This window comes from Tauraco erythrolophus, chromosome Z, assembly GCF_009769465.1.
Source record: "Tauraco erythrolophus isolate bTauEry1 chromosome Z, bTauEry1.pri, whole genome shotgun sequence".
Lineage (NCBI taxonomy): Eukaryota > Metazoa > Chordata > Aves > Musophagiformes > Musophagidae > Tauraco > Tauraco erythrolophus.
In genome coordinates, this window is record NC_141496.1 from 12,203,249 (window position 1) to 12,228,758 (window position 25,510).

Genomic DNA, 25,510 nt, shown 5'->3' on the forward strand with positions numbered 1-25,510 from the left:
ATGCAGCACGTTGTACTTGCCCCTCCTGAAAAAAAACATCTTGCTTGGACTGTGTTTCCAGTTTGGCGTTTTGAATTCCCTTCCCATCCTGCGGTGCACACAGTCCCTCAAGCCTGATGCTAGCTGCATACTAATAAGACTTGAGGCAGTTGGTGTAATTGCTCTGCTTGGGCTATGGGCCTTGCTTAACAAATCAGGTCAGTGAGAGGCATTAACTCAGTGAACAGGGTGCTGGAATGACAGTCTCAGAAGCCCTCTTCGCTTTGCTGTGCCTCTGAGTCAGTGCAGTCTCAGGCAAGCCATCAGATATTCTTAATCTCTCTTTTTCTCCTGTGTAATCAGGATAATGATGCTCAGTTTCATTTTGCAGTCTTTTGCAGACTGTTCTGCTCTGCTGGCCTTTGTGGTAGAGCTTCAGTGCTCATGTACATTTGCAGCCACTGGCTTTGTTACTCCACTCTTGTATTTTAGTACAATAGCCACATTGTCAGACACTCAGGTGATGTTTATTTCAATCATAACCTTCACCTGTCACGAAATATCCCCTTGGTATCAATTACAGCAATGTGCTCTTGTCCTTTGATTTGCTTCATCGCAAGTATTTTTAGTCTTGAAGCTTCCTGAAACAAAGGAAGCATCAGGTTTGCACATCAGTAAACTCTAGATGAAACTAAATTGTTGCTGTCTGGAGAACAGCTGAGTTGTCCGTCTACTCAACAGACAAGAGGCTATCCCCAACTCGCTTTTTGTGTTGAAACTATGAGAAACCACGTTTCTGATAGCCTTGAGATGTTATGGAATGAAGTGAAGGCTCTAAAGTATTGAAGCTGAAGTTTTTATGTTCCCCTTATTTTCTGGAATGCAGCAAGCAGTTTCTGAAACTGAAGTAGCAACATAGCTGGGAGTGGATCCTCAAAGCTTTCTCTCTTCACTTTTTAGCTACCAGCTGAAAGCTGTGAAGTGCCAGTTTCCCTGGCTTTTTAGAAGCGTAAAGAAGTGTTCTATGTTTTGTCTTAATACTGATGTCAGCATGCAACTAGTATTGTAGCTGCACTGGAGATTACCTCCTCTCCGATGGGGAGAAAGCATTACTTCCTTTGAAATCCTGTCTCATTCTTCTGGCTCACTTCATCAAACATAGTGTTTATTCTTTTACTCTTTGAAACCCTGCCTGCCTTCTTGCTGCTGCACTTGACAAGGCCCACAGGATGTTCATTGGGTGCACGCATGTGTCAGCACAGCAAATGAACAAGATTAATTCACCTGTAAAGTCTGAGGCCACAGGAGCCAGGCTCATGGCCAAGCTGAAATTGCAGCCTTTTGTACTACATTACTGTTGTGCAACCAACAGAGGTAAACTTTCATTTAGTCACAAAGCACCGCTGCCTTTCCTGGCAGACAGGACCGAGGCGTATTCTGTGCAAACCTCATCTGGAGAGGTTGACTGTGCCGCCTTGAGTCAGGCTGTGCTGACCCTGGCAAGCACAGAATGTCTCTGAAGGAGCACTGTGAGCCTCTGCTTTGTGTGCTGCTGGCACATGAGTCATTACGGTGTTTGCTTTTAGATCAATAATTGAAGCAGATGAGGAAGAAGATATTTGCCATATAGCAACGTTTTGAAGCTATTTCTGCATGAAGAAAAGAGATTATTTTTATTAATTTCTATGCCAGATAATTTTGAATATCATTTTGGATATGCTGCCTTCATAGACCTCAGAGTCCTCCCTTGCTTGCTCAGCAGCCCAAGACCTGATAATAAAACACTGTAAGGGTTATTTGACCTAAGATAACTCTAGGTTTGTGTTACAGGTCAAATAACATTTTAGTCTTGAACCTACCCAAGGATTGAAAGCATTTATAGATGATTTGGATCTCTTGTGTTTGCCTGCCAGCAAATAAAGGACAAAGTCAAGGCTGGCTTTGCAAACATAGTTACAGAATTTCCTGATGTAATCTAAGTGATTCACTTAAACATGCATAGTAAACCTCTTTTTGTAGGTAGTGTGTTTTTTCGTTTGGGCATGGGAAGCGGTGGTAATTCCCCTCCCCATGCCTCCTAATATTACCTTTTTCCTTACTACCTTTGTTTAGACAATTTGGTAAGACAGTAAAATACATATGAACTTGACGTTGTAAATCAAAATATGGTAGCCGTAAAAATGGGCATTGACTGTCCTCAATAGTGAATGGCTCTTTCTTATGAGGATGGTGCAATAACCAAGGATGAATGATGATCACAAAGTAGTTCCCCCTCTCAGAACAAAAATTGTGGCTTCTGGCACAAAGAAGTAATCCTTCCTGTACATTGACCTATGCCACGTGAAGCAGTCAGCAGCTTGCAGCCTGGAAGCTCTGAAAGATGTGGAAGATGTGTAGCTGGTTCCTTGTAAAATGCCTGAGTTATCGTCTAAGGACTGAGCCGCAGCTTTGAAATATGCCATTGTAATTTAAAACAAATGTTGAAAGCTCAACAAGCTTACAGCAAACTGAAGTATGCTGACTTTTAGGATCCTGAAGTGCCATTCGGAAGGAATTTTTCCAGAACGCAAGAAGTCCATATGTCTGTGACAATGTTCCACCGCTGCTGTCTATTTTAAATAGGGCTGCACAGAGAGGTTGCTGTTGGCATTTAACACTGTGTCAGTTACAATTTCCAATATTAGCATTGATGTGCTTCATATTTCAAAGTGTAGAGAGTATTTAAGGCTATCTAGTATGCTCTCTCTGTGAATTTTTTCTTGATCTCCCTCTCATGTCTGGCACATGCTTTCATGTTCTTTGCAAACTCAGCCCATAATTAGCACAATCTCTATGAACACAGCTGCTGGTTTAGAGGAGGCTGTACTCTGTGAAGCTCATACAATAATCTTTTGCATGGACTGAAATTACACGTGGGCACTTTTTTCCCTTATTTGTGAATACTGTTTAGTTATATTTGAAATTAAGATTGTTTCAGCTGTTTTATGCTGGCACTTGCACGCAATAAATCGTAGACGGACATTTAAATAAAGGCCTAAGTGCTATGTTGTTGCTTAAACACAGACAAAAAACCCCTCTCTCTTCTGTACTGTGTGGATATGCCCCACAGAGCAGAGAACAGAGGGATGACCAGCTGTAGGATCATCACTGAAACCACTTTTCAGCTTCCTTATTTGGCCAAGGTGGGGTTGCGTAGAAGCCTTTTGTTTAGTGCTGGAGGTAGCTCCTCACATAAAGCATCTTCCTGAGATACAGCAGTGGCTGTTTCAGTATCTTATTGGGTTCTGCCCTACCATTTAGCTTACCCTCCTAAGTGAGGGAAGGGAAGAGAGACACGCTTTGCTGTCCTGCTTCTAGGATCTGCCTGTTCTGGGGACTTGACCATGCTCCAGGGGTGTTGGTCCAGCACTTAACGTGAACTAAGCTTGTGCGTCTTTGAAAGAAAACAGTGAAGAACCGCTTACAAGGCTGGCTAGCTTCCTGCAAGCCCTAGCAGATGCGCAGTGCTGTCACCAGGAGTTAATCTTACTCAAGCATCTTCACAGTGAGGTCAGCAGTCCAAAGGAATGGGAGGGTGTTCTGGAGAAGGCTTGGAGAAAGGGAGAGCAGGATTAAAGTCGAGAAAATGTCTAGCCCTTATTCTCCCTCCTGGCACTCCAGATGTCTATATCTGCAGAGAAAGTGGCTGAAGGGCCCTGGAAAACAGGCACTTCCTTTCCTCCCTTTATATTCATTTGCAGCGCTCACATGAAAGATGTTAGACCCAATTGAGCAGCAGGACCGTGTGCCACCTCTCTTAGTGTGCAGAGATAGTGGATTTGGAGGTCTCCCTTGTCCTATCTGGCAGGGGAAGAAAAGGCAAAGTGCTCTGAGATGATGCAAAGTTATAAAAGGTGCTCAAGGGGGGAAAAAAAAGAAGAGGATACAAAGGAAGAGGAAAGACAGGGTAGAAGGACAAAACCTGTGCAAGACTAACAGTCTGCAGAGGCTGGGCTGGGCTGTGTTCTGCTGGTCCAGCCTGAGTGGTGCTACAGGCCCTGCTCACTGGTAGCTTACTTGATGTAAAAGTAAGAGCATTTTGGGGAACTTTAGCTGCACACACGGATAACAGCATTCAGAAGTCTAACAGTGACAAGCTTTCACAAGGCTTGCTGCAACAGCAGCACTGTCTGAGTCTCGTTGGGGTGCTCTGTTTCTTGCGGTAACTTGCTATCTTTCCTGTCTCTCCTGCAGGTGGTTTGAGCAGTTTGTGATGCAGTGGCTGGATGAAAATGAAGATGTTTCATTAGAATTCCTGCATGGTGCTCTGGAGAGAGATAAAAAAGATGGGGTATGTAGGTCGCTCTGAGTGGAGGACTTGGTGCTGCATCCTTCAGTGCCCAGAACCAAACACCACCACTGTAGATTCAACTGTCGTACAAATGCAGAATGCAACCCTTTTTGCTTGCTAAACAACTGAGAAACTCATTTATTGTAGGACTTTTGTCCTACAGGTCACAGAGTTATTTAATAGCAAGGTGCACATCATTTGTTTGCCTGTTCTGTTCTGCTGCTGTTGATCTGTCAACCAGTGGCTTTGTGCTCTCTCATCTGTCTGTGTTTGTAGAGGTAATTGAAATATCAGGCACTTTGCATGTCCTTAGTCATGCAGTTAGAATGTGACCTTAATCCACTGAGTAATCTTATTCTCAATTTGCTGAGTATTCCTGATGGAGAGCAAGAGCCTTCCCATTTTTTCAGTGGCTGTTGGCGCAGTAGCCTGTGATACTAACATTATCATTCGCTTCAGTATCTAAATTTTAAGAAAATCTGAAAAAAGTTCTTCACTCTCTATTCCTCATTTACTGACACGCAAGCTGTGTGTTTCATTAACGGTCTCAGCATCATGCTGCGTTTTCTTGGTGCTTGTCATGTCATAGCTGATGAAGTACAGTAAGCCTAAAACCCAACAGAATTGGCTATTTAGCTCCTCTGTGCCTTTTGGTGAGCTTTTGACTAATTCTGAGGAAGGTGTACGTTTAGGTAAAGTTGTCCTGCCTGACAGCGGATAACGGAGACACCTGTGAAAGGGGTGTATTTCAGATCTTTCCATTTGAGAATGACTCTTTGTACTTCTGTTTTAGTTCCAGCAAACATCCGAGCATGCTCTGTTCTCTTGCTCAGTGGTGGATGTCTTCACCCAGCTCAATCAGAGCTTTGAGATCATTAAGAAGCTGGAGTGCCCAGACCCTGTCATTGTTGCTCATTATAATAGGAGGTTTGCTAAGGTAATACTCTCAACATCCAACTGTTTGTCTTCCCTTAGTGGGATGCAAAACAGTATGGTTTTTTTTTAGTTTTATTTCCCGGAGTTCTCTTGCAGTGATAGACGACAACTAACAGTGCTCACATCTTGTCTTCGCAGACGATTGGTAAAGTGCTGATGCAGTATGCCGACATCCTCTCCAAGAGCTTCCAGTCCTATTGTTCCAAGGAGAAACTGGTGAGTCATGCTGGGTTTCTGTTCTGCTCTGAGGAATCACATAATTGTCCTGATAAAAACAAATGTCTTGCATTGCACCTGACTGTGGTGATGGTGTAAATATTTTCAGTATTGTTTTTTGTCATCATTCCTATGCTTTTGTGGATTTAATTCTGTCCTGGCCATAAAATAAAACAGAGTCCTAAGGGTAGTCTGCAGGGCTTGAAGGCTATCAGGTCCCCTTGAAATTAACATCCATTCTGCCTGTCTGGGTTGTGTGTCACAAAGGTGATTAAAAAAAACCAAACTAAAACATAGGCACAAGGTGCTCTGTTGATTTGGTACTCAGCAGCACTCTTTGTTTACTGTCGTCTCCACCTGATTATCTTGCTGTTTAATCCCGAATTAGGTACAATTCTGTGTATTTAATGAAACAAGATCTTACATTTTTGAACCCTGGGTCTGTCCCATGCTGGTTTTGCTATCTCCTATTGAGGATATAACTGCAGAGGGAAGAGTTTGTTGCTCAGGCAGTCCTTGGCTGTTGCTCTCAGACTTGGCCTGGCAGGACCCAGATGTGTCTTTGAATGCAGCTTTGGCTGCCATTTCCCCTTCTGGTCTGGGATGTACATCATTCACCACAGTACATTGCAGCAGTAAGAGGCTGAAGGTGACACAGCTTGGTCTCTTGCAGGGCATGGCACATGCTGCAGAGAGTTGAGCCTTGTCTTGACAGTAGTGTCTTGTCAGCTCGTTCTCTGTGATAAAACTGAGGAGGAAAATGCAACAGCAGAGATCTCCTAATCTGGGGTTTCTGGAACTGGTCATCCCTTTTCAAGCTGAATAAAAAATGCATTGTCTTTTTTATGTTTGAGAGCTGAAATCTGTGCATGCTCTACCTCCTATTTGACTCTCAGATATGGTGGAAGGGTGCTGAGGCACAGAATGTACCACTGATGAAAATGTGTTGGCATCGTGAGTGGTAACAGGCACTTGCTTTTGTCCCTTCAGCCCTGCATCCTGATGAATAACATCCAACAACTGAGGGTGCAGCTAGAGAAGATGTTTGAAGCCATGGGTGGTAAAGAGGTAAGACCGCTAAGAGACTGGGTATTACTCATTCCTATGCACTGTTACTAGGTTATTTGCATCATACTGATCCTTGAAGACTGCAGTCATAAGGAGAGCCCCGTGACACCTGGCACTGTAATATGTGTGAGGGGACAGCCATGCTTGAAGACTTTTCAACTAGATTTGTCATAAGATTACAGGAGTGAATGTTTTGAAGCACAGAATTGCATGAAGAAGGAAATAAAAGGTTGCATACTGTGATTATGTGGGCTGGATGTGGGCACGGCTGGTGGCTTCACAGCTGTGAAGACAGATAGGTCTGAGAACTGTTGGCATCGAATCATTTTACGTGGCGTACAAATGTGGGACAGTACCTTTGGCACTAAAATGTCCTATGTCTAATGTACTGCAGAAATGCAAATAAGAGTTCTGCACCCATGCTTTGTTGGAATACTCAGATGTGTCCATGAGTATAAATATCTTAGTTTTTGTTCTTTGTTCTGAGATGACCATTTCTACAGAAATAAGGTTTTCCTCCCCCAGATCGCACTATCCATTCTGATATGTATCTTTTTTTCTTTTCTTTTTTCACTGCTTTTCAAGATTCAGGAAGATGAAGAAAAGGCTGCTGATGCTGATGTTAGGAATTATTTTTAAAGCCTAAGTGTATTCTCTTTGATTGTGTTGTGGTAGAACCTATGCTATGACTCTGTGCCAAGAGGAAAGTCAACTTTGCTGATGAGCAGCTCAGTTTTTGCCTGTATTGCTGTTTCAAATCTGTCTTGTGCTCGGTGGCAGACTTCTATGAAGTGGCAAAGACCTTAAAAAACTGATTTAGCCTATGAGGCAAGGAAAACTGCTATCATTCTTTCACATGTGGACCAAACAATCCTTGCCATACATCAAGAACTAGAATTATATGCTTCCAGTTGTAAGAGCAGTGGTAGCTAAATGCTCATTTTTCAGAAAAAAAAAATAAACTTGTGATGAAATGTTAGTGGAAGGGGTTTATAATATTTTAATCCATGTGCACTTAATTTCCCTTAAGGAATCAATTTGCTACTTTTTTTTCCCCGTAGCAGTGGCCATTAAGTAGGGTTTCTTTTTATTTCAAATAGAAAACACCACTTGCAAATTGAAAATGCCACCTGATAATGTTTTAAATAGGAGGAGAAAAAAAGTATTTATTAAGGCTGTTGGCCACTTTTCCTGTCCTAGACCTCTTCTCCACATTCTGCCCTTTAGAACCTTCCTTAGGAGGTTTGTAAGGTAAAACAGAGGTAATTAATCCATCATTTCCCCTGCACTGTGGAATCAAAAGAAAAAAAAGTGGATAGGAGCCCATGCTCTGAGTAATAAAACACACAGGAAGAAACCTAGCAAACATGCTATGAAGCTGGTTTTTGGAAGTGCTTTTGTTTTGTTTTTTTTTTTCTTTTATTTTAAAGTGCTGTTTATCCACTTCATTAGGCTGCCACTGATCACCAGAAATAAATCGTGTTGTGTTAGGTGCCTGCATTATTTGCTCTCTCCAGGGGTTTCCCTCTTGGTGACTATGTAGTACTTTGCTTCTTGACTTGAAACCTGCCAGATCCTCTGTTTTCGCTAGAGTAAACGAGGTCTTGTCCTAGTTTGAGTAGTCCTTTTTCTGATGCAGATTGAACCTGACTGGTGAGTAACAGTTGGTGAGACAACAGCTTTGAAAACAGAACATGTAGCCAAACGTGCTGCTGGAAATGCATCTGGGTTTTATTCTCTCGTTCCAGAAGGGCAGTTCTTACTTTTTGTGACAGATTTGATATATATTCATCTGTACATCACACAGTAGCTGGCACGAATGTAAACATTGTCATGATTGCTCTACCCAGAAAGGAACTGCTTCCATGGGGGAAAGTAGCATAGTGGTACATCCTGGTCATTTGGAACTGTTCACGTTCTAGTATTCTCAGAAGTGTTGTTGAGAACAAGGTAGCAAATATTTTGTTGTTTCTGTGGCAGGCGTGTTAGATGTACCATGTGTGAAGCCAGAACTTGGGGATTGGTTTCAGTTACTCTGTGCTTGTGGCTTCATCTGCTTCTGATTCACAGATCCATTTCCATCCACAGCTGCAGCACTGCACAACTCTGGAAAGCTTTGAAATACTGCTGCTACTTAGTGCTCTTTGCCAGTGGGTCCACAACACTTTCCTACAGAAGTTCAAATCGCTTATTCTCTTTTACAGCAAGGGAAACAAAGGAGCAGGGCTCACCCATAGTCACCCTGCAGTGTAATGGCATAACATGGAACAAACATACTTGCCCAGTACTATTTTTTGAGATTGGGCTCCTTTATATAGTGCCTTCCTTTATTTTTTTTCCTCAAAGAGGGTAGATTTAGATTAGATATAAGGAAGACATTATTCACCCTGAGGATGGTGAGACACTGAAACAGGTTGCCCAGAGAAGTTATAGATGCCCCATCCCTGGAGGTGTTCAAGACCAGGTTGGATGAAGCTTTGAGCAACCTGATCTAGTGGAAGGTGTCCCTGCCCATGGCAGGGCTGTTGGAACTAGATGATCTTTAAGGTCCCTTCCAACCTAAACAATTCTATGATTCTAAGTATCTTAAATGATTTTCAGGATTTATAATTAATACTTTTATTCCCATCTGAGATGTGTTCATCTCACAGGATCAAAAGAACTTCAGTGCGACTCAGTAATTCTGAGACATTCCTGAAGAAGGTTTTGGAAGGACAGTGTTTATGGAGTGGCACTTAGCATTAAAAGCATAATGAACAGTGGAATTTACGGAGTGAGCACTGGACAGAAATTGGGTGCATAAATACCTTTTGAAACCTCTGATTACTCTGAATCATCTCCAATACACCCACAGAATTGAGATCGTAATGTAGCTCTGTGCTAAAGTGGGCTGTATAGATTCATTGCTAGTGTTTGCGTGAACTTGGTCCCATTTATTTAGTTATTCATACATTATCTAATAAAACCTCATGTGACCTGCATTTTCTACCCACCCCTGTGGTTTTCCTGGAGACTTCAGCCTGCTCTGTGCACTGACAGAGCAGCCTGACACCAGTCTAAGCCTTTCTCATTTCACTTGAGAGAGATGGCTTTCTGCAGTCCATTATTTTGCTCAGCTTTTCATGAGTTATGAACTCGTGGCACTGAAATCAAAGGTGCTGTACTGCAATGCCCACTGCTGGAGTCTAGATGTGCTGTGAAAGTCTAGTTTAAAACATTTCTGCACTTTTTTTTTCCCAAAGTCTAGCATGTGAGGTGAGTATCAGAGACGAGCACTGCCTAGGGAACCCAAATAATTAGCTGCTGAGTAGCAGCAGATTGTCATCATACAATTTTCATGCCTTTGGTTTCAAGCTAATCTGTGCAATTAATGCTTCAGGAAATTCTCCTCTTAATGCTCAGGCAGGGATAGCCCACATTTTAAATCCTAAGTTAGCCACCTGAATAATAAATTGCAGGACAACATAGAGGTGCCAAGATAGGAATGTTCTCAAATAATTTTCAATATCTAGTCATCGCTCCTCTTTAGCGTTCCACTTACCATAGCTAAGGCTACCTTGGTATTTTAGAGGCTGATGGCTGTTTGGATTCAGCATGCCAGATTCCTTACTCTTGAATCCTATAGGAAAGTGGGGAGATGCATGAAAATTCAGTGCAAGTGAGTTCCTAAAGGGAGGTTGTATCTGTTGAGCTCCCTGCCTGACAGTCAGCTCTGCAGATCAGAGCTCCCAGGTGCTAGTGGAGGAAGGCAGAAAAAGATCAACAACTTCAAGCTGGAGCCAGATGCACTATATAACTTCCATAAAGCTAAAATAGAATACCAGGGCAAAGTTCTCTAGCTGCTGGTATGTCAGATCAGACCTGAGGATTTCACAGGTTCTCTGGCTTTAAGATGTGAATTGATTAACGTCTTCAACCTGCTAGAAGGCTAGAGCTTTGTTTCTCCAGCTACAGAAGAGCCTTCCAGTTCTGTTGCTCACACTTCACCAGTATGCGTAGAAAGCAAAGAAGAACCAATTACCTGTCTTGGAAAACTTAAAAGCCCATCAAAGCAAATTCTTAGACTCATGGGTTCCATTTCATCCATGAGAGAAGCACAAGAAGATCAACCTAAATTGAAGTTTATAGCACTATGCTGTAAACGCCACCATTCAGATTAGCAGAGAACTTGAGGTTCCTTGGATGAGACTTTGAGGCCAGGATTCTCTGAAGTGCCAAGTCTCAGATCTTTGCAGGAAATTAAAAGGGCCCTACTTTCTTCCCTGAAATGTAACCATAGGCGTACCTCTTCCCTCTTTGCGTGCACCTCAGTTTTCTGTGTCTCAGAGACATGTGGTCTCAACCATGGAACTATGGCCATGTCAGCCATTATTTCTTCTGGAATTGGAGCGCTTGCTCAGCGATCAGAAGCCACTTCGCTGTGGGTAATGTCCTGTGTTTTGCACAGAGAACTTTTCATTAGCTTTCTTCCACTGAACCATCTCTGATACACCCACAAAATGGAGATCATAAGCCTGCTGAGCTCCAGCTTCCAATAGAAATGGTCTGAATGTGACAGATGGCAGTGACCCAACTGCCTAACTCTGCTTTCTGCTTTGCTCTACCAGACGGATTTGTCATGCAGTCCAAGTAGCATTTCCTGCTGTCAGGAATCAGACAGCTTAGAATCGTTGGCTGAGCAGCAACAGCAAAACACATGCTGCTTCATTTGAGCGCAGTTATCGGTGCTTCGGCATATTGGCAAAGAGTAGTTTTATACCCCATGCTACAGGGGTTCTGTAACAGGTGTGCAATTTGGGTGGGTGAAACAGTAATACACACCTACTGGCACTTCTCTAACGGAGTTACATCACACTCGGGTAATTCCTTGAAATTTGTTTTCAAGCCAAAGCGTGCCAATACCTAAGCATTAGCAATCAGTAATGTATTATGTGCACTCCTCCTTCCTTAGTAGCAGTTGCTCAGAAGACAACAGCCTTTCTAGGATAACAGAGGACTTGGTGGATACTGAACCAGAATGCTTACCACCATGATTTGGCTTTCAGAGTGTGAGTCTGGGCACCTCAAAGTTAGACCTGGACAGCTGTCTTACCAGTTGCACCCAGAGAACTGTGAGTTGATGTTCTGGAGGAGAGTTCCTTGCCACAGATAATGGAGCTCATCCCCTTGGCAAGGCATTGCCCCAGCTGTCCCTTCTTGCAGTACGAGGCTGTCAGTCAGCCTTTCTTCTGCTCCCGAGAAGATCAGTTTGCAGTCAACAAGTACAGTAGCAAGGAGAAGCTTAGAGGTAGTTGTTGAGCTCTCCATGTCACCCCACAGTAAAACAAGGCGTTAATTGCATGATGAACGAACCAGGGCAATAAGTTGTCAATCCTGACCTCAGACATCTTCTAGATCTGTAACACATGCATCTGGTAGCTTATAAAGAAGTAGGAGTAAACAATGAGGAACAGGTGTCTTTTGCCAAATTCTTCTGGCTTTTGAATCAGGAACTGGTCCTGTCTCAAATCTACCAGATGTGGCCAAAATCAGAGAACTGTTCAGTGCCATTAATTGCAGATGGCAAACCAGACAGCTTGTGACTTGTTGCCCCTTTACACAGTAGGAGAAGGGAAGGATTAATGTAGGGGCAAGAGAAACCACCACCACCACCAGACGCTAGTTTTGTTTTGTTACCTACGAGTTTGGCTAGGACGACTGCTGATTGGCATGACATTAGCTTCCTTCTGCCTTCGTAATGAGGGAATTGTAAAGGTAATAGGAATACAATTCACTCTAATAAAGGAAAAATAATTGGAGCTAGCAATGCCTGAAGTTATAAGGCTTAAGTAATCATTGTTTTTTTGTTTTAAATTATTTTTAAAATTCTGATCCAGGAGTTTCATTAGCAGAGGCTCAAATGCTTAATAGAGTCAGTTTTCCATGCCAGCTTACAACAGGAAAATAAACGGATCAGATTCCAAATCTTCTAAGTTTTGGCATTCTCTGACAGATGCTAAGGAATAAGAAGAGGGCTTCAGGACTGTGTATAGAAGTGGGAACTCCTGTCATATTCAAATAGCTGCATGCGTGGATATACCGTAAAAATCGAAACCACTGTACTCTGATTTTTAACCACTGTACTGGCATCTGGCTCATTACATTTGTAGATACTCTGCCTTAGAGGTAAGGGCTGAAGCTCTGAGTGCCAAATGCAAATGTTTCTGGAAGGTGTTTATTTTACAAGCAGCTTGCCTCCCTGCGTACAAAGGCAAATCTGTTTTACAAGTTACTTTTTCAGAGCAAATGATTCCAAAGCATTCAACAACAATCTGTTGTTATGTATACGCACAGGTAGGTTGCTCAGAAGTGGCTCTTTTGAAGCTGGAGGGATGACTGCAGCTGGAATACAGGGCACTGTTGAATGTAAAAACAGGTGCCTTCGGGCTGATAATAATGGAGCAAGCACTTTCTTAGAGTGTGTGCCAAGGTGTCAGCAATGTCTGTGTGGTGCTTGCCGCGCTTTTTTTAGTTTGTTTCGTGAAGTCTCCTCTGAACAGTTGTATACAAAAAGCTATCTGGCTCCATGTGAGCAGAGCTACTTATGCTCAATACCCATAGCTGAGATTATGGTTTCCAAAAGTGATCAGTTCCTGCTATGGATTGTGGCCGGATTTTCAAAATAGCTGAGGTCCAGTCTTCTGAGAGCAGTGGCTGGATCAGGCTTCAGTTTGAATACTGATAGCAGGTTGGAAGGTGAAATAGCATCTTTCAAGACCATGCATCGAGAAACACACAACATCCAGTCTGAAAAGCCCTGTCTCCTTCTAGACTTGGAGTGAGGAAGTGACCCGTGAGCCCAAGGTGATGCACAGTGCTTGATGATTTCCCAGTCTGCTTCCTCTGTTGGCCACAGGGAGTTCACATTCACTTTCTTTCTCAGCTCTATAAGTATCAGGAAGGGTGTCCGAGAGTATTGGAGCCTGGGAATCCACTCCTGCTGTTTGGGCAGATACCTGTTGATGATTTCACAGCTTCTGTAACAGCAGCAGGCAGTGGAGAAGGGCATCCTAGCTGGCAGAGTCCTCTGGTGATAGTTCACCTGCTTATTAGTAGTGGCCTCAGCAGTGAACAGGAGCACGGTGAATGACAGCAGACTGCTCTCTGGGTTCAAGCTAAGTGCTTTTCTTTCATCCACAGTTGGATGCAGAAGCAAGTGACCATCTCAAAGAGCTCCAGGTGAAGTTGAACAATGTTTTGGATGAGCTGAGTGCTGTGTTTGGTAACAGGTGAGTATAATGAGGTCCCTGTCCTTGAAGCATTCCTTTGTTTTGTCTAATCTCATTTGGTCAGGTTAAGAAGAGAAAAGAAACTTGTGTCAACTTTCTTTGAGTCATAAATTCATGGTCTTTCAAATACTAAGACCTTCTAAAGAAGTGAGAAGTGGTTTTAAAGTCTCTCTTTTCTATATTTCTCTGCTTAAAAATGTAACATGGAGATCTCTCAACCGTGAAATGTATTTGAATTACATAGAGTGATTTTTTTTGTTTTGTTTTGTTTTCCCTGTAAGTAGTGCTTGTCAGTAACAGAATTGCCTGCTCCTTTGTTGCTTGGAAAGCCGTTTCCAGCTTAGCGTTTTTGAAGCAACATTCTTGTTTAAACATTCTGCTCTAAATGTATGAAACAGCAGACAGATTTCTGATTGTTGAATGAATACTGGAATAGGAAGGAAACAGGTTTAGAATTTGAGATTGACTTGTTTTAATATTGCAGTGAATGGTGTTTTCTAATGTTTCGAGGGAAAAGCTCTTTAAAATACTGCCAGAATAATTGATAGCAGTTCAGTTTTATTGCAAATCATGTTACCATTTACCAAAGGAGAAAAATGTGCTCGACTTCATAATAATTTTGTAGTGAACCATAAAAGGTGTCAGTTAAGCGAAATCTAGAAATACAGGGTTCCCAACTGGTCTTCAAAAACAACCATTTCTCGTGATAAACCCCATTCATTTCATGTTGTGCTTTATAACAAGGTTAATGCAGGCACGAACTGTAGTATAGCTGAAACATGGGCAAAGGGAATAAGGCAAATTGTACCAGCTTGGCCTCCTGCAGTCTACAGATTTGCAGTACTTATGACCAAAAAGTCATGGTGGGATTTGTGAGCGACTATTTGGATTTTAGCACACAGAGCTAAGTGGGGAGATAAGTGAGGAGTGCCCATTGCCAGTAATGGATGCTGTAGCAAGAAATTGAGAGATTCAGACTGACTGAATTGAATCGATAAGGTTCATAATTAGATGGGGGATGAGTGAGAAATAATAATTAAGGGGTGAATTTTGTTATCTGAGACCTGTCTCCATGGTTTCACTGATACAAGACAATTAGGATACAATCTTGACATTTGCAAATATGAGATTATTTGCAAATAAAGAGATTATTCAGTATCAGCATACATACTGGGGAGTGTTTTAGAGAGATGTGCCAGCAAGAGATTTAGCCAGTCAGACAGCTCAGATGCTTTGCACGTTCCTTGACAGTAATAGGGAATGAAAAGCAGAACTGCCGTTTACCGTAATAAGCAGGATCTTCTAAAGGATATAGATGTGAGAGGTAAGACAGATATCCACGATATTCTGTGCAGAGTCTGTAAACAGTTGCTCCTACAACACTGAGCACACCTGACACTGCAGATCTCAACTTTTCTTCATCTATATGAGATAATTGCGCCTGCTGGGAAAGCAGCACGCATCCGGAGAGCGTCACCACCTTTGCGCTGAGAGAGGATTATGTCTGGGCATAGAAGTATTTTCTACTTTAAAGCATATCATAGAGAAAAGGACCCTTGAAAGGTTTTATACTTCACGCAAGGCTAGCTGCTGTTTTGTTCTTGGAGGCTGTAAAGAGTGAAGGAGGGAATTCCTGTGGGAATTAGGGAGCAGAAGGCCCTGTCTGACAGCATAGGTGAGGTTGTCTTTTAACTTGCTGCTGCCAAGGGCTCCTGTCAAACTATACATCTACACAAGCTTCACTTTCAGGTGAATCTGTTGCCACAGTAACTGATTTATCATTTTTCTTAATTGGTGACAATTTTTTTTGTGACCTCCTATTATTTTTTACCTTTTAAGGGATCCTGTTACTTTTTCATCCCCTGGCTGGGGGTTTACAGCATCTTGAAGCAGGGTCCTGCAATTGATGGAGTATTTGGGAGAACCGTGGGGTGAAATTAGCCTGTAAGAGAATAGGGACTGTCAGCAGTACAGGAAATTCTTGGTACTGTTTTATTTGGTGTGACTTATGTCTCTGGTTAAGCTGTTGTTGTAGCCATAACTGACTGCCACAAGCCTCTCTGCTAGAAGTGGGGAAGGTGGAAGTGGAGGCTGCATGGCGAAAGAGCTTTGGAGTTGCTTTCTGGAATTGCTCCAGTGAGAGGCAAGGTTAGAAGTGAGTAAGAGGGACCGTGAGGCTGGAGGTGGCAGTGCAGGAGAGGAAAGATGTGACAGGGTGGAGAAGAAAGATGAGAGCCACAGGGCAGAGGAGTTTTATGATAGCATCCAACCCACAGATGTCCTAGGTGGCTCACACAGCAGAAGTTCAGGCCTCTTATGCAGATACAAAGCTGACTTCCAAACCTGTTTTTCTGCTCTTAAATCTTTACCCTGCCTCCTAGCACTGACTTCTCTTCCTGGTTTTAAACCTCTGTGCTGTTAGTGGATAGCTAAGTGTTACTTGTAATGCCTGTTGTTAGTACTGTTCTCTTAAATGTCAAAGCCTTTTCCTTTATTCGCTGAATTGATATGTTGACAGCTCTGCTGATCTATTCATTATTTTTAAACCATTGTATTATTTCATTCTGAACCTCCTCTTAGCAGTAAGAGATGGAACAGTAACTGTGCTTTAATGGCTTGCATGTCGCTTTGTTGCAGTGACACTGCTCGTTTCACAGCTGAGCCCCACATCCTATTTTGACACTTTGATATGGTATGGACTCTGTGGCAGTGGACTGCTCTCTGCCTGCCTTCAGGCTGTCTCTATTATTTTAAAGACTTAGCCTATGGTGGGTCGTAACCGCATTACTGCTGGTGGACTGCTGGGTGCTCAGAGTTGTGCATGCATTGTGCCATTGCGCCGTGCAGTATCCCCATCTCTGTGATATAGTACCCTGCGTAGAAGGCAAAGGTACAGCGGGGTGCTTTGAGCTAAGAATAACAATGTTCATTGAAATCACGAAAGGATCATTTCTTTTTGCAAGCTGAATGAGCAAACTCTTCTCAAATGTGATTGTCTCTTGTGTTCAGGGGTGGTAGGCTGTCTGTGGATGGTGGGCATAAGGAACTGGATAGCATGACCCTTGGTAACAAAGACAATAAGGAAATGAGCAGCAGATCTTGGGGAGAATTGAGTGCATGGTTTATTGACTTAAAATGTTTTCTCTTATGTACTAGAGCTGAGATCTCTGCCACTGATAATCTTGGTTTGCCTCTCTCCTATCTGTTCAGCTTTCAGACTCGTATTGATGAGTGTGTCAAGCAAATGTCTGATATCCTCTGTCAAGTGAAAGGGACAGGAAATGTTGCTGCTAATGCCAGAAACACAGTTGCACAAGATGCAGATAATGTCCTGAGGCCATTGATGGATTTCCTGGATGGAAAGTAAGCGAGTCTTCAAGTATGTTACACATACAGAGCATCATATTGGGAACAGGATTGCGGAAGGAAAATAGCTCCATGTTCTTGGATTGTTCTTGAGATATCCAGCCTCCGAAATCTCAGGAAGAATTAATGGCTTTTCTTCCCACATCTCCCCCTCTCTGAAGCCGTGGATCACCTCTTCAGCCTTCATTCAGTGCCAGAGCATACTGTCGGTTCTCCTTTCTCCCTCTGGCAATTATAACCATTAGCAAAACACACTCCTGTAGACTGAAATTCTAAATCTACTAGCTATGGGGTTTTTTTTCCTATACAAATTGTACTGTAGCCAATTAACGAATGTATTGCAAACTGTACTTACATACTTGATACATATACTACTCAGTATCCCAGTCATACCTGGTGCTGGTCTGACTAGAAAATAAGCTTCTGAACTATGTGACGTACATAAGCCTGATCCATTGCTTTAATTAACTGTTGCCATTAACACCATGCAGCATGATTCAGCTGTACAGGGACTTTTTGTGGCTAACTGCACATAATTCTTGTCAGCTAAGCCTTGATCTACAAGGAGAAATAGTTTCTAATCATTGTAGAAGTTAAAATTCTTGCTGACACTCTTGCAGTTCTTTATTTTGAAAGGGGTGGCCAGCTATTTTCACAATAGATGCTGCAAGAGATGTGAAGCTTTACAAGTTGAAAATACAATTTCTTCTGTTGCCCTTTGTATTGACTGTCCCATCTGTCTTTTGGCTCATTGTGTAGTAACTGACTATTCAGCAATCACTACCCACCAATCTAGGTATTTTCCACGGATGCCTTCATGAATCCTGAGAAGCCACCTTCCTTCGTGGCTTTTCGTCCAGCTGTGGAGCAAGTCGGTTTGATTATGATTACCCAAACCTCGATTATTTTCTTTCCTCCTTTACAGAAGGAGAGTCGTTTCGATGCTTCCTGCATCCTACCCACATCAGTCTTGTCCCTGCTCAGTTTCGTTCATTTACTGTCTAACCAGCGATGAGAAGAAGAGGGATGTGGGAGATGACGTTACACAATGTAGAAGAGTCAGCTATTGCCTGTGCACTGCTGCTGGCTGCAGAGTTCCTGTTTTGCAGCTCTCCCTGTGTGATCAGTAAATGCCAAAGTCCAGCAACGGTTTTGAAGAAGAATCATAACATTTCTTATCCGTTTTGGTAGCCTGTACAATAATAAAGGAGCAATAAATAGGGAGATAAAGCAGAACTTCTTTATGTGAAAGGGAATAATCATTTGGCAGGTAATTGGTAGTGAATGCAATTGCAACAAAAGGCAGAGTACTCCAAGAAATGCTTTGAGGAGGTTATAAAGGTAGATGATTTAGAGGCTTCAGCAGCTATCAGAAGCTGTGCAAGAACTTCTGCATAACAGTCTGGGAAGTATTAATTTGGGTATTCAACAAAAATCATTATAATAACCTCCTGAAGTTTTAAACCTATTATTCAGTATTTGTTCGTCACTTTTTCCTATACTCTCTGTAAACCCGATACATCAGGAAGTATTTTCTTAAAGGGAACCGGTTCAATGGTACCTGCTTTTGTTTGGACTCTTCCCAACCACCATAACTTAGTGATACCTTCTGTAATCCTCAGGTCAATAAACAGAAATGATTGAGATCAGAAATGTCCATAATCCATTTTGACCAAACGTCTTTAGTGCTAGAACTCCAAGAGTGAAGACAGGCTGTACTTTATGAAAAGGGAAAATTTTTACCCTTAAAGCAATCATTATGACAAACTGTTTTGGATGGGGCACTGATTCTCCCGTACACATCTCTTTTTTCCTTGTAAATTGCATTCTTTGAACTTAATGCAGTTCTTGCTCTCTCCCTGCAGCCTGACACTGTTTGCAACTGTGTGTGAAAAGACGGTGTTGAAACGGGTGCTGAAAGAGCTCTGGAGGGTGGTAATGAATACCATGGAGAAGCTGATTGTGCTGCCTCCTCTTACAGACCATACGGTAAAGCATTTTCTCCTTCCTGACTCACAGCAGAAAGTGTTGCCATTGCTTGTGTAACTCATCTTCTTGACCTAATGAGTCATCTGTCCAGGTAAATTTGCCTGCATGTAGCCTGCTCGAGGATGGAAAAATATGCCTGAAACCTAGTAAAGTAAGAGAGCAGCTCTATTTATAGTAGAGTTGCAAGATACAGAGCACACTCTAGAAAAAAAAAAACAATTCAAAATCCATGATCCGAAAGGAGTTATCATCAAGTGTATCAAATCACATTGATGAGAGATTCTCAATTCTTTAAAGAGAGCTGTGTATGGGGGATTATTGGACGGTTAGTGTTGTCTTCATGGCATTAGATCAACATCTGTAAACACTTTTGCCTGATTGTTGTTATCTATTAGTCAGATGTCTCTCTGTAGGGATGTGGTTGATTTGGGCTTGCTTTTTAATGACACCACCCCCCTGTTTTACCCCTCCAGAAGGCTTTAACAACAGTATGAGCTGGCATGATTTCCGTGTCTCTGAAGTTGAGGAGTTGGAAGCATGTCCAGATAGTTTGCCTTCAAAGGCAGTCTTTTATATAATTGTTCAGCTGTGTGGACATGCTGGATGAATGTGTGTCACAAATGTAGTGATGTTTTTAACAATGGGAGATCAATCTCTTCCCCAGTTTTGAGAAACAACAGAAACTGATTAAATGTCGGTCACGCATGTCCAGCTGCTCTGGGGGATGACACTCCGTCGGAGGCAGTGTGAAGTTTGGGCTGTAAACTCATTATTTGGAGATAATCCAGAACTTCTTTTCATCTCCGTGTTGGAGTACACTTGTGGTCTGTGGCTAATTTATGCTGATTTTTTTTTTCCCCGGTAATGGGTAGAACAATAGTGGTTTTCACTATTCAGCAGTTGCCTACATATTTTGAGTGGACTTCTTGAGTTGCAGTGTCTAGAGAAGTGCTGCAAACCTGCATCTTGCACTAGGTGTTTCTTGCTCTAAGAGGGAAGGCCTTTGCTTCTGGCCTCAATGATGACAACTTTAAACAAAACTGCTGAGATGCAATGTGCTGTCGTACCTACTAAGCGTAAAATTAGCACGAGGTGTAAATTTGGTAAAGACTGCTTGCTCGGATTTGGAGTAATGATTTCTACTTGCCTTTTTAATTTATAAAGGAGAAAAAAATCTAAATTTAAGAGGATGAAATTTCTTTATCTTGGTTGAATTGCTTTAAAAAGGAGTCTTTGGGGACAGGTGCTAAAATCATCATGTAAGAACAGCATTAACATGACTCCTTCAGAATGGAAGCAGTGAGATCAAGGGCTTTGGAGAGAACCAGGGAGGAGCTGCTTGTGCTTTATACTTGCTAGTTTTGAATTTTAAAGGCGGAGTAGGAGAGTGAATCAGTGCTTGTATCATGAAGAAGGCAATAACTGTGATCAGCCAATTCTTCCAACCTGTGGGATGTTGCTGTAAGCCACTTTGAGGATTTTTTACAAAGAATTTCTTGTTGCTGTCGCTTCGGTTTCAAATTGAGAAGCTCTTTTTGTGTAATGAAGCACATCCTCAGTTTTCAGAGATAATGCAAAACGTTCATAGCTGGATTTTTAGCTGTCTAATCAATTGTGTTGTAGTGAGTAGGCTGAACTAGTCCAAACTGGAAAAGAGTTGCTGTTTCAGAAAGGCGGTTGTGAACAATGCAATGATTGAAATGACCTTGTCTGCAGTCCTTGAGCAGGGAACCTGTGGTGAGGCTAGAGGGGCTGCAGGGGCAAATTGCTGCTTCCGCTGTCCCCTGGGACATAGTGTTTTATTCTATCACCACCAGATTTTCATCATCCTAGTAGTGAAGGCTGGCAGGGCAAGGCAGGGCAAAACTCCAGGCTGGCAGTGTGGGCTGAAGCAGTACTTTCTCTTTGCTGTTCTGCTTCTCTGCCATGCACCACTTACCTAATTTTGCTTTCTCTTAAAAGAAGGCACATCAGATTCAGAAATAGCCCCAGGCCCTGCAACTCACTGTCCTCAGCAACCAAAAGCTCTACTGCTGCCTCTGCGCATTTGAAGGACCGCTGGATGAAGGTTTTCCTCCTAAAACTCCTCTACAGCTCTTAAGAAGTAGGAGTTATGCATAGCTGAAAACAGTCCCTTTCATGGAGTATTTTCTCTCCTTTCTGTAAACTAGAGGTACAAAAGTGTTTTTGATGATGGTCATGGAAAGCATACTCAGGTAGAAGGTTCTCGACACACTGCAATGTGTCTCACTTGTCGCTTGCGTGACCATGTCACTGCACAGTGCTTTTGACACCTGTTATTCTCCGGACTGATCTATTCCAATTAAATTAGCTCAGCCTGTATTACACAGGGAGGAAAATCTAAGCTCTGCTCTTCAATTCTCTGCTGCTTCTGGAAGATTTTGTTTAGGGTGGGGCTGAGGTGAGAAAGCAGTCAGCTCCTGCCGGTGAAGGATGTCATGGGGACGGGGCAGTTTTACAGCCTCTCACTCTGACACCTGAGCTGCTGGTGCCTTAATGACTTTCAGGTGACTGGCTTCTGTCTCTCTGAGTAGAGACTGCTTGTAGGTTGTGCCATTAGTAGCAACGTAATCTCCAGTAACTCACCGAGCAGTTCACACCTCACTGGTTTAAGTAAAGATCAACATTTAATTAAACACTCTCTATCTTGGATGAGTGGCTGTGCAAAACACAGCTCTCTGAGAATCCTTATTTTGGGGTTCAGTGCACAACGCTTGGGGATATTAGTGGATTAGTTATACATTTCTTTCTCCCTCACTGTGTAGGATGAAGCTACAGCATGCCATCAGTGACTAGTCAGGTCAATGAAGAGTTGCTTGATTTAAACACAGATGATTCCTTTGGAACCTCTCCTTTCTTTCACACGGTGCGATGCAGCCGTTCACGTGAGGCACCATTTGTGCTTCCTCCTGCTGTGCTTTTTTCTACTCATCAGACTTCTTTTCACTATGTGAGAACAAGGCCCAGAATAAGAAAAAAAAACTTTCTTTAAGCTGCAGACAGATTTTACACTTGATTTGCAAACTGGCTGTTCTTCAGGCTCCTCTGCAAGCAACACCACTCCAGAGCTATTCTGTAGTGAAGGAGCACGTGGTTTTAAGAGGTTTTCTGAAACCTATCTTAACTTGTGTTAGTTTAAATGAATCCTCTCCCTTGTGCTAGGTAGGAGCGAAAAAGTCCAAGACCACCTCTGTGATGGAGACAAAACTTTCTTAGCCTTGAATAAAATGATGGTCTCGGAACTGCACAGGCACTCAGATTTCTGTGCCGCCAGGAAATTATTTTCTCTTTTTCATCCCCACTTGTAAGCTGATTTTCTCAGTGTTTAATACACCATAGCAACTAAAAAATAGTCTAATTTTCAATAGGTGGTAGCAAACATTGCCTGATGATAGAGTTTTTAAATGAACTTAAATGCTGCTAATAAATGATCAGATCTCATTGTTGTTGAACGTAAGAATTAAAAAAAAAAAATCTGGCAAAGGAATGTACAATACCAGATAAAACTTCCTTGCACTGGTATATCTCAGAAAAATATGCCTGAGTAATAATGCATTTTCCAAAAAAGGACTGGAATTCAAAAGCAGTAGGCTTTTGTTTCCTGACTTTGTCATCTGAGTAGTAGGACAGTTAAGCTGTGAGAGTTTGAGCCTCTTGGGATATAAATCAGTGCAGTTCTGTTGGTTTCTAGCAATGAGACTTGAGTCAGCTTATGATCCTTCTCTGAACGCTTTCAGCTGAGGGGAAAAAAAGAGTCAGACCGTTAACAGAAACTTAAAATCTTTGTTTTGTGAACTATAGATGTCTTTCATGTTTTCAAAAAGTTTAGGAAGGTAAAACTGCTTTCGTGGGAAGAAACAGGAAAACCAGCACTAAGGACTGTCCCCGTTCCAGCTATGTTTGCCACAGAGCTAGGCAGAAACAGTTTATAAAAAGGGCTTGATTTTTCCTCATCTTCCATCCTTGATTTTCTCAAAACTTCCTGATATTTGAGTTTGGTTGGTTTTATTCCCTAGAGGTGCACCTGAAGTAAGTGCTATATGTAGAGCTTTGTGATGTGTTCTCCATGAATAAATGTTTCAGGAGGTGTAGCATCTTGTTTACAAGAATCCCATTTGGCAGAGGAAGGAGCTGTCTGGATTTTCATTAGATGTTTACCACCATTGATGACAAACTCAGTGTAACAGTAAAATAACTTCTCCTTGCAGACACCTTGACAGAGATTGGCACTGATTAATGAGGATTTTCTTAGTGGGCGAGGACTGAGGAGTAGTTATCTGAGCAGCTTTGTTCCTTGGAGCATATCGAGTCACTTGGTATCACTCAGCGTTACTGACCTGCCCTTCTTAGAAGCCTGCAGAAGGGAGACTACGTGCCTAGGCTAGTTAATGTTGTTCAAATGTATATTTTTTAAAAAGTGTCCAATGAAGTTGGAAAACAGTTGACCAAGAAATGATAATGTTAGTGCATTTTGAGATTACTCACTTAACTTTTTCAAAGTTCAAGTTATAAAAATGTTAGGGTTTTTTCTGCTTGGTCAAGAGACATGAAAACTTTAATTTTCAAGACCCGTAAATCAAACAAACTTTGTGACCAGTCGTATAGAACAGGAGGCGCATCTGGTGGGTACCAGAGGGTTGCTGAAGCTGTGTCCCTTGAACTATTTGGTGTGGCCTGCAGTGAAATCTCTTTGTTGCTCCTGTTGAGCAGTCACGTTCAACCTCGCTCACTGGAAGGACAGAGAATTTGATACTCTTTCAATTTACAGAGTTGTACTCTAACACTACCAATTGGATAACAGCAGCAAGTGAAGCTCCTAATCTTATTTCAGAAGCTTTCCTTTATGGGTACATCGTCCTTGCCTGCACTTTTTCCCAGCCAAGAGTTGTGAATTTAATCAATTACCAAGGGCTTCTGTTTAGCTACAAAGTCAGTAATGTTCATCCTGTATTGATTTGTATTCAACAAACATGAAAGGCTAAGGAACAGCGAGGGTTAGGTAGTGGTTACAGATAGAGCAAATCAAGTGGTTGTCTGTGATTCCAGGTCACAGAGTCTTTCAGCTTGAAGAAATTTCTGAAGGTGGCGAAACTAGAGAAGAAGTGTCTCATCTGAAAATTCACTTCTGGGCTGCTCTTGTAATGGACAGAGGGTGTCCGGTGTCCGTAGGGCGGGTCCCAGTTCCAGTGTTACAACTGTAAACTGTTTCCTGTTTTCCTTCTGTAAGAAGGTACCTGCTACCTCTAGCAACAGGTATAAAGACACTTTTTTGCTGAGGGGAACCCATCCGTGAGACTGATGTTAACTTTAATCCTAGAAAAAATTATTTCAGCAATGATCTTTGCAGTAGAACCCAGTTCCCAGAGTCTTCTCTGCAAGTGCGTGTATGAGGTAGTTCTTGCTTCACAGAGCACTGGCTTAAAAGGCAACGAATAAACAAATACCAAGGGAGGCAGCAAAGAAAACAAACGGAGTGGCGCAGGCAGGGGCAAAGCAATTTGATAAAAAGTTCTGGTTTTGCGTCTTGCTGTGTCACAGTTCGAGGGACTTCAGGGTGGGGAGTGGTCATGACAGTTGTGGTTGAGTGGGAGGGTGAAAGACTGTTGAGATGAGAAAGAGTAGTAAAGGAGAGGGAAGGAGGGTTGTGGAAAGGAGAATTGGATGTACTGGAGACCTCTGGGGAAATGTTGTCCTCCTGGAGCCAGCAGGCTCCAACTGAGATGAGCTTCATCTTCTCCCAAGTGTTCTCCTGAGCAAAAAAATCAGGCTGGAAAGTGCCACCCACCAGTGTCTGTCCCTGGAATCTTGTTTCAGACATGTAACTGGGACATCCCGCAGGCACTTCTCAACTGATATCTGTGGTGACATTTACTTTTAATGCTAGCCCCTAATGACCAGTTACAATCGAGGAGAGCCAAAGATCACCTTTGAGAGGGCAGCCCTTCTGACATACCTAAGGCATTCCTGGGAGAGATAATACAAGGAAGGTTTAATTAGGGAAGAGGGGTCACCCATAGCTTTGGCTTGGTCCTAAAGCCCAAATCTAACTAGCTTAAGAGGGCTCAAGTGGAGGGCAAAGTTTCATGATGTGATAGATGAACAATTCATAGCCAGAATTACAGTAGGCTGAGGTTTTATTCTGCATGGAGTAATAGGCAATTGTGAGTTTTTTAAAGAAAAAGGCAAGATTAGATGAATGAAAAGGAGTGAAGTAGAAGAAAATAAATTCCAGCACACCTCGTAAAGCATCTCTGGGAGAAGAGACTGGAGAATTGTCTTGGTTGCTTTTGGCTTTCTCATTAAGTTTTGAACTTAACTCCCCAGGCAAAAGGAATAT

General features: G+C 42.4%; 1 protein-coding gene across 5 annotated transcripts in view; it reads left to right on the plus strand.

The window, feature by feature from the left end:
- Window positions 1-25,510, plus strand: part of UNC13B (unc-13 homolog B) — a 198,376-nt gene that overhangs the window by 158,617 nt on the left and 14,249 nt on the right. For 4 of the 5 annotated variants that reach the window (XM_086629933.1, XM_086629934.1, XM_086629931.1 and 1 more), the window contains 7 exons: window positions 4,213-4,309; window positions 5,103-5,246; window positions 5,384-5,461; window positions 6,452-6,529; window positions 13,709-13,797; window positions 17,008-17,160; window positions 19,029-19,152. In XM_086629933.1, coding sequence (XP_086486059.1) covers window positions 4,213-4,309; window positions 5,103-5,246; window positions 5,384-5,461; window positions 6,452-6,529; window positions 13,709-13,797; window positions 17,008-17,160; window positions 19,029-19,152 — 763 coding nt within the window. Of the gene's footprint in view, window positions 1-4,212; window positions 4,310-5,102; window positions 5,247-5,383; window positions 5,462-6,451; window positions 6,530-7,114; window positions 7,151-13,708; window positions 13,798-17,007; window positions 17,161-19,028; window positions 19,153-25,510 lie in introns of all 5 variants that reach the window. The other variant, XM_086629930.1, reaches the window with a different exon arrangement.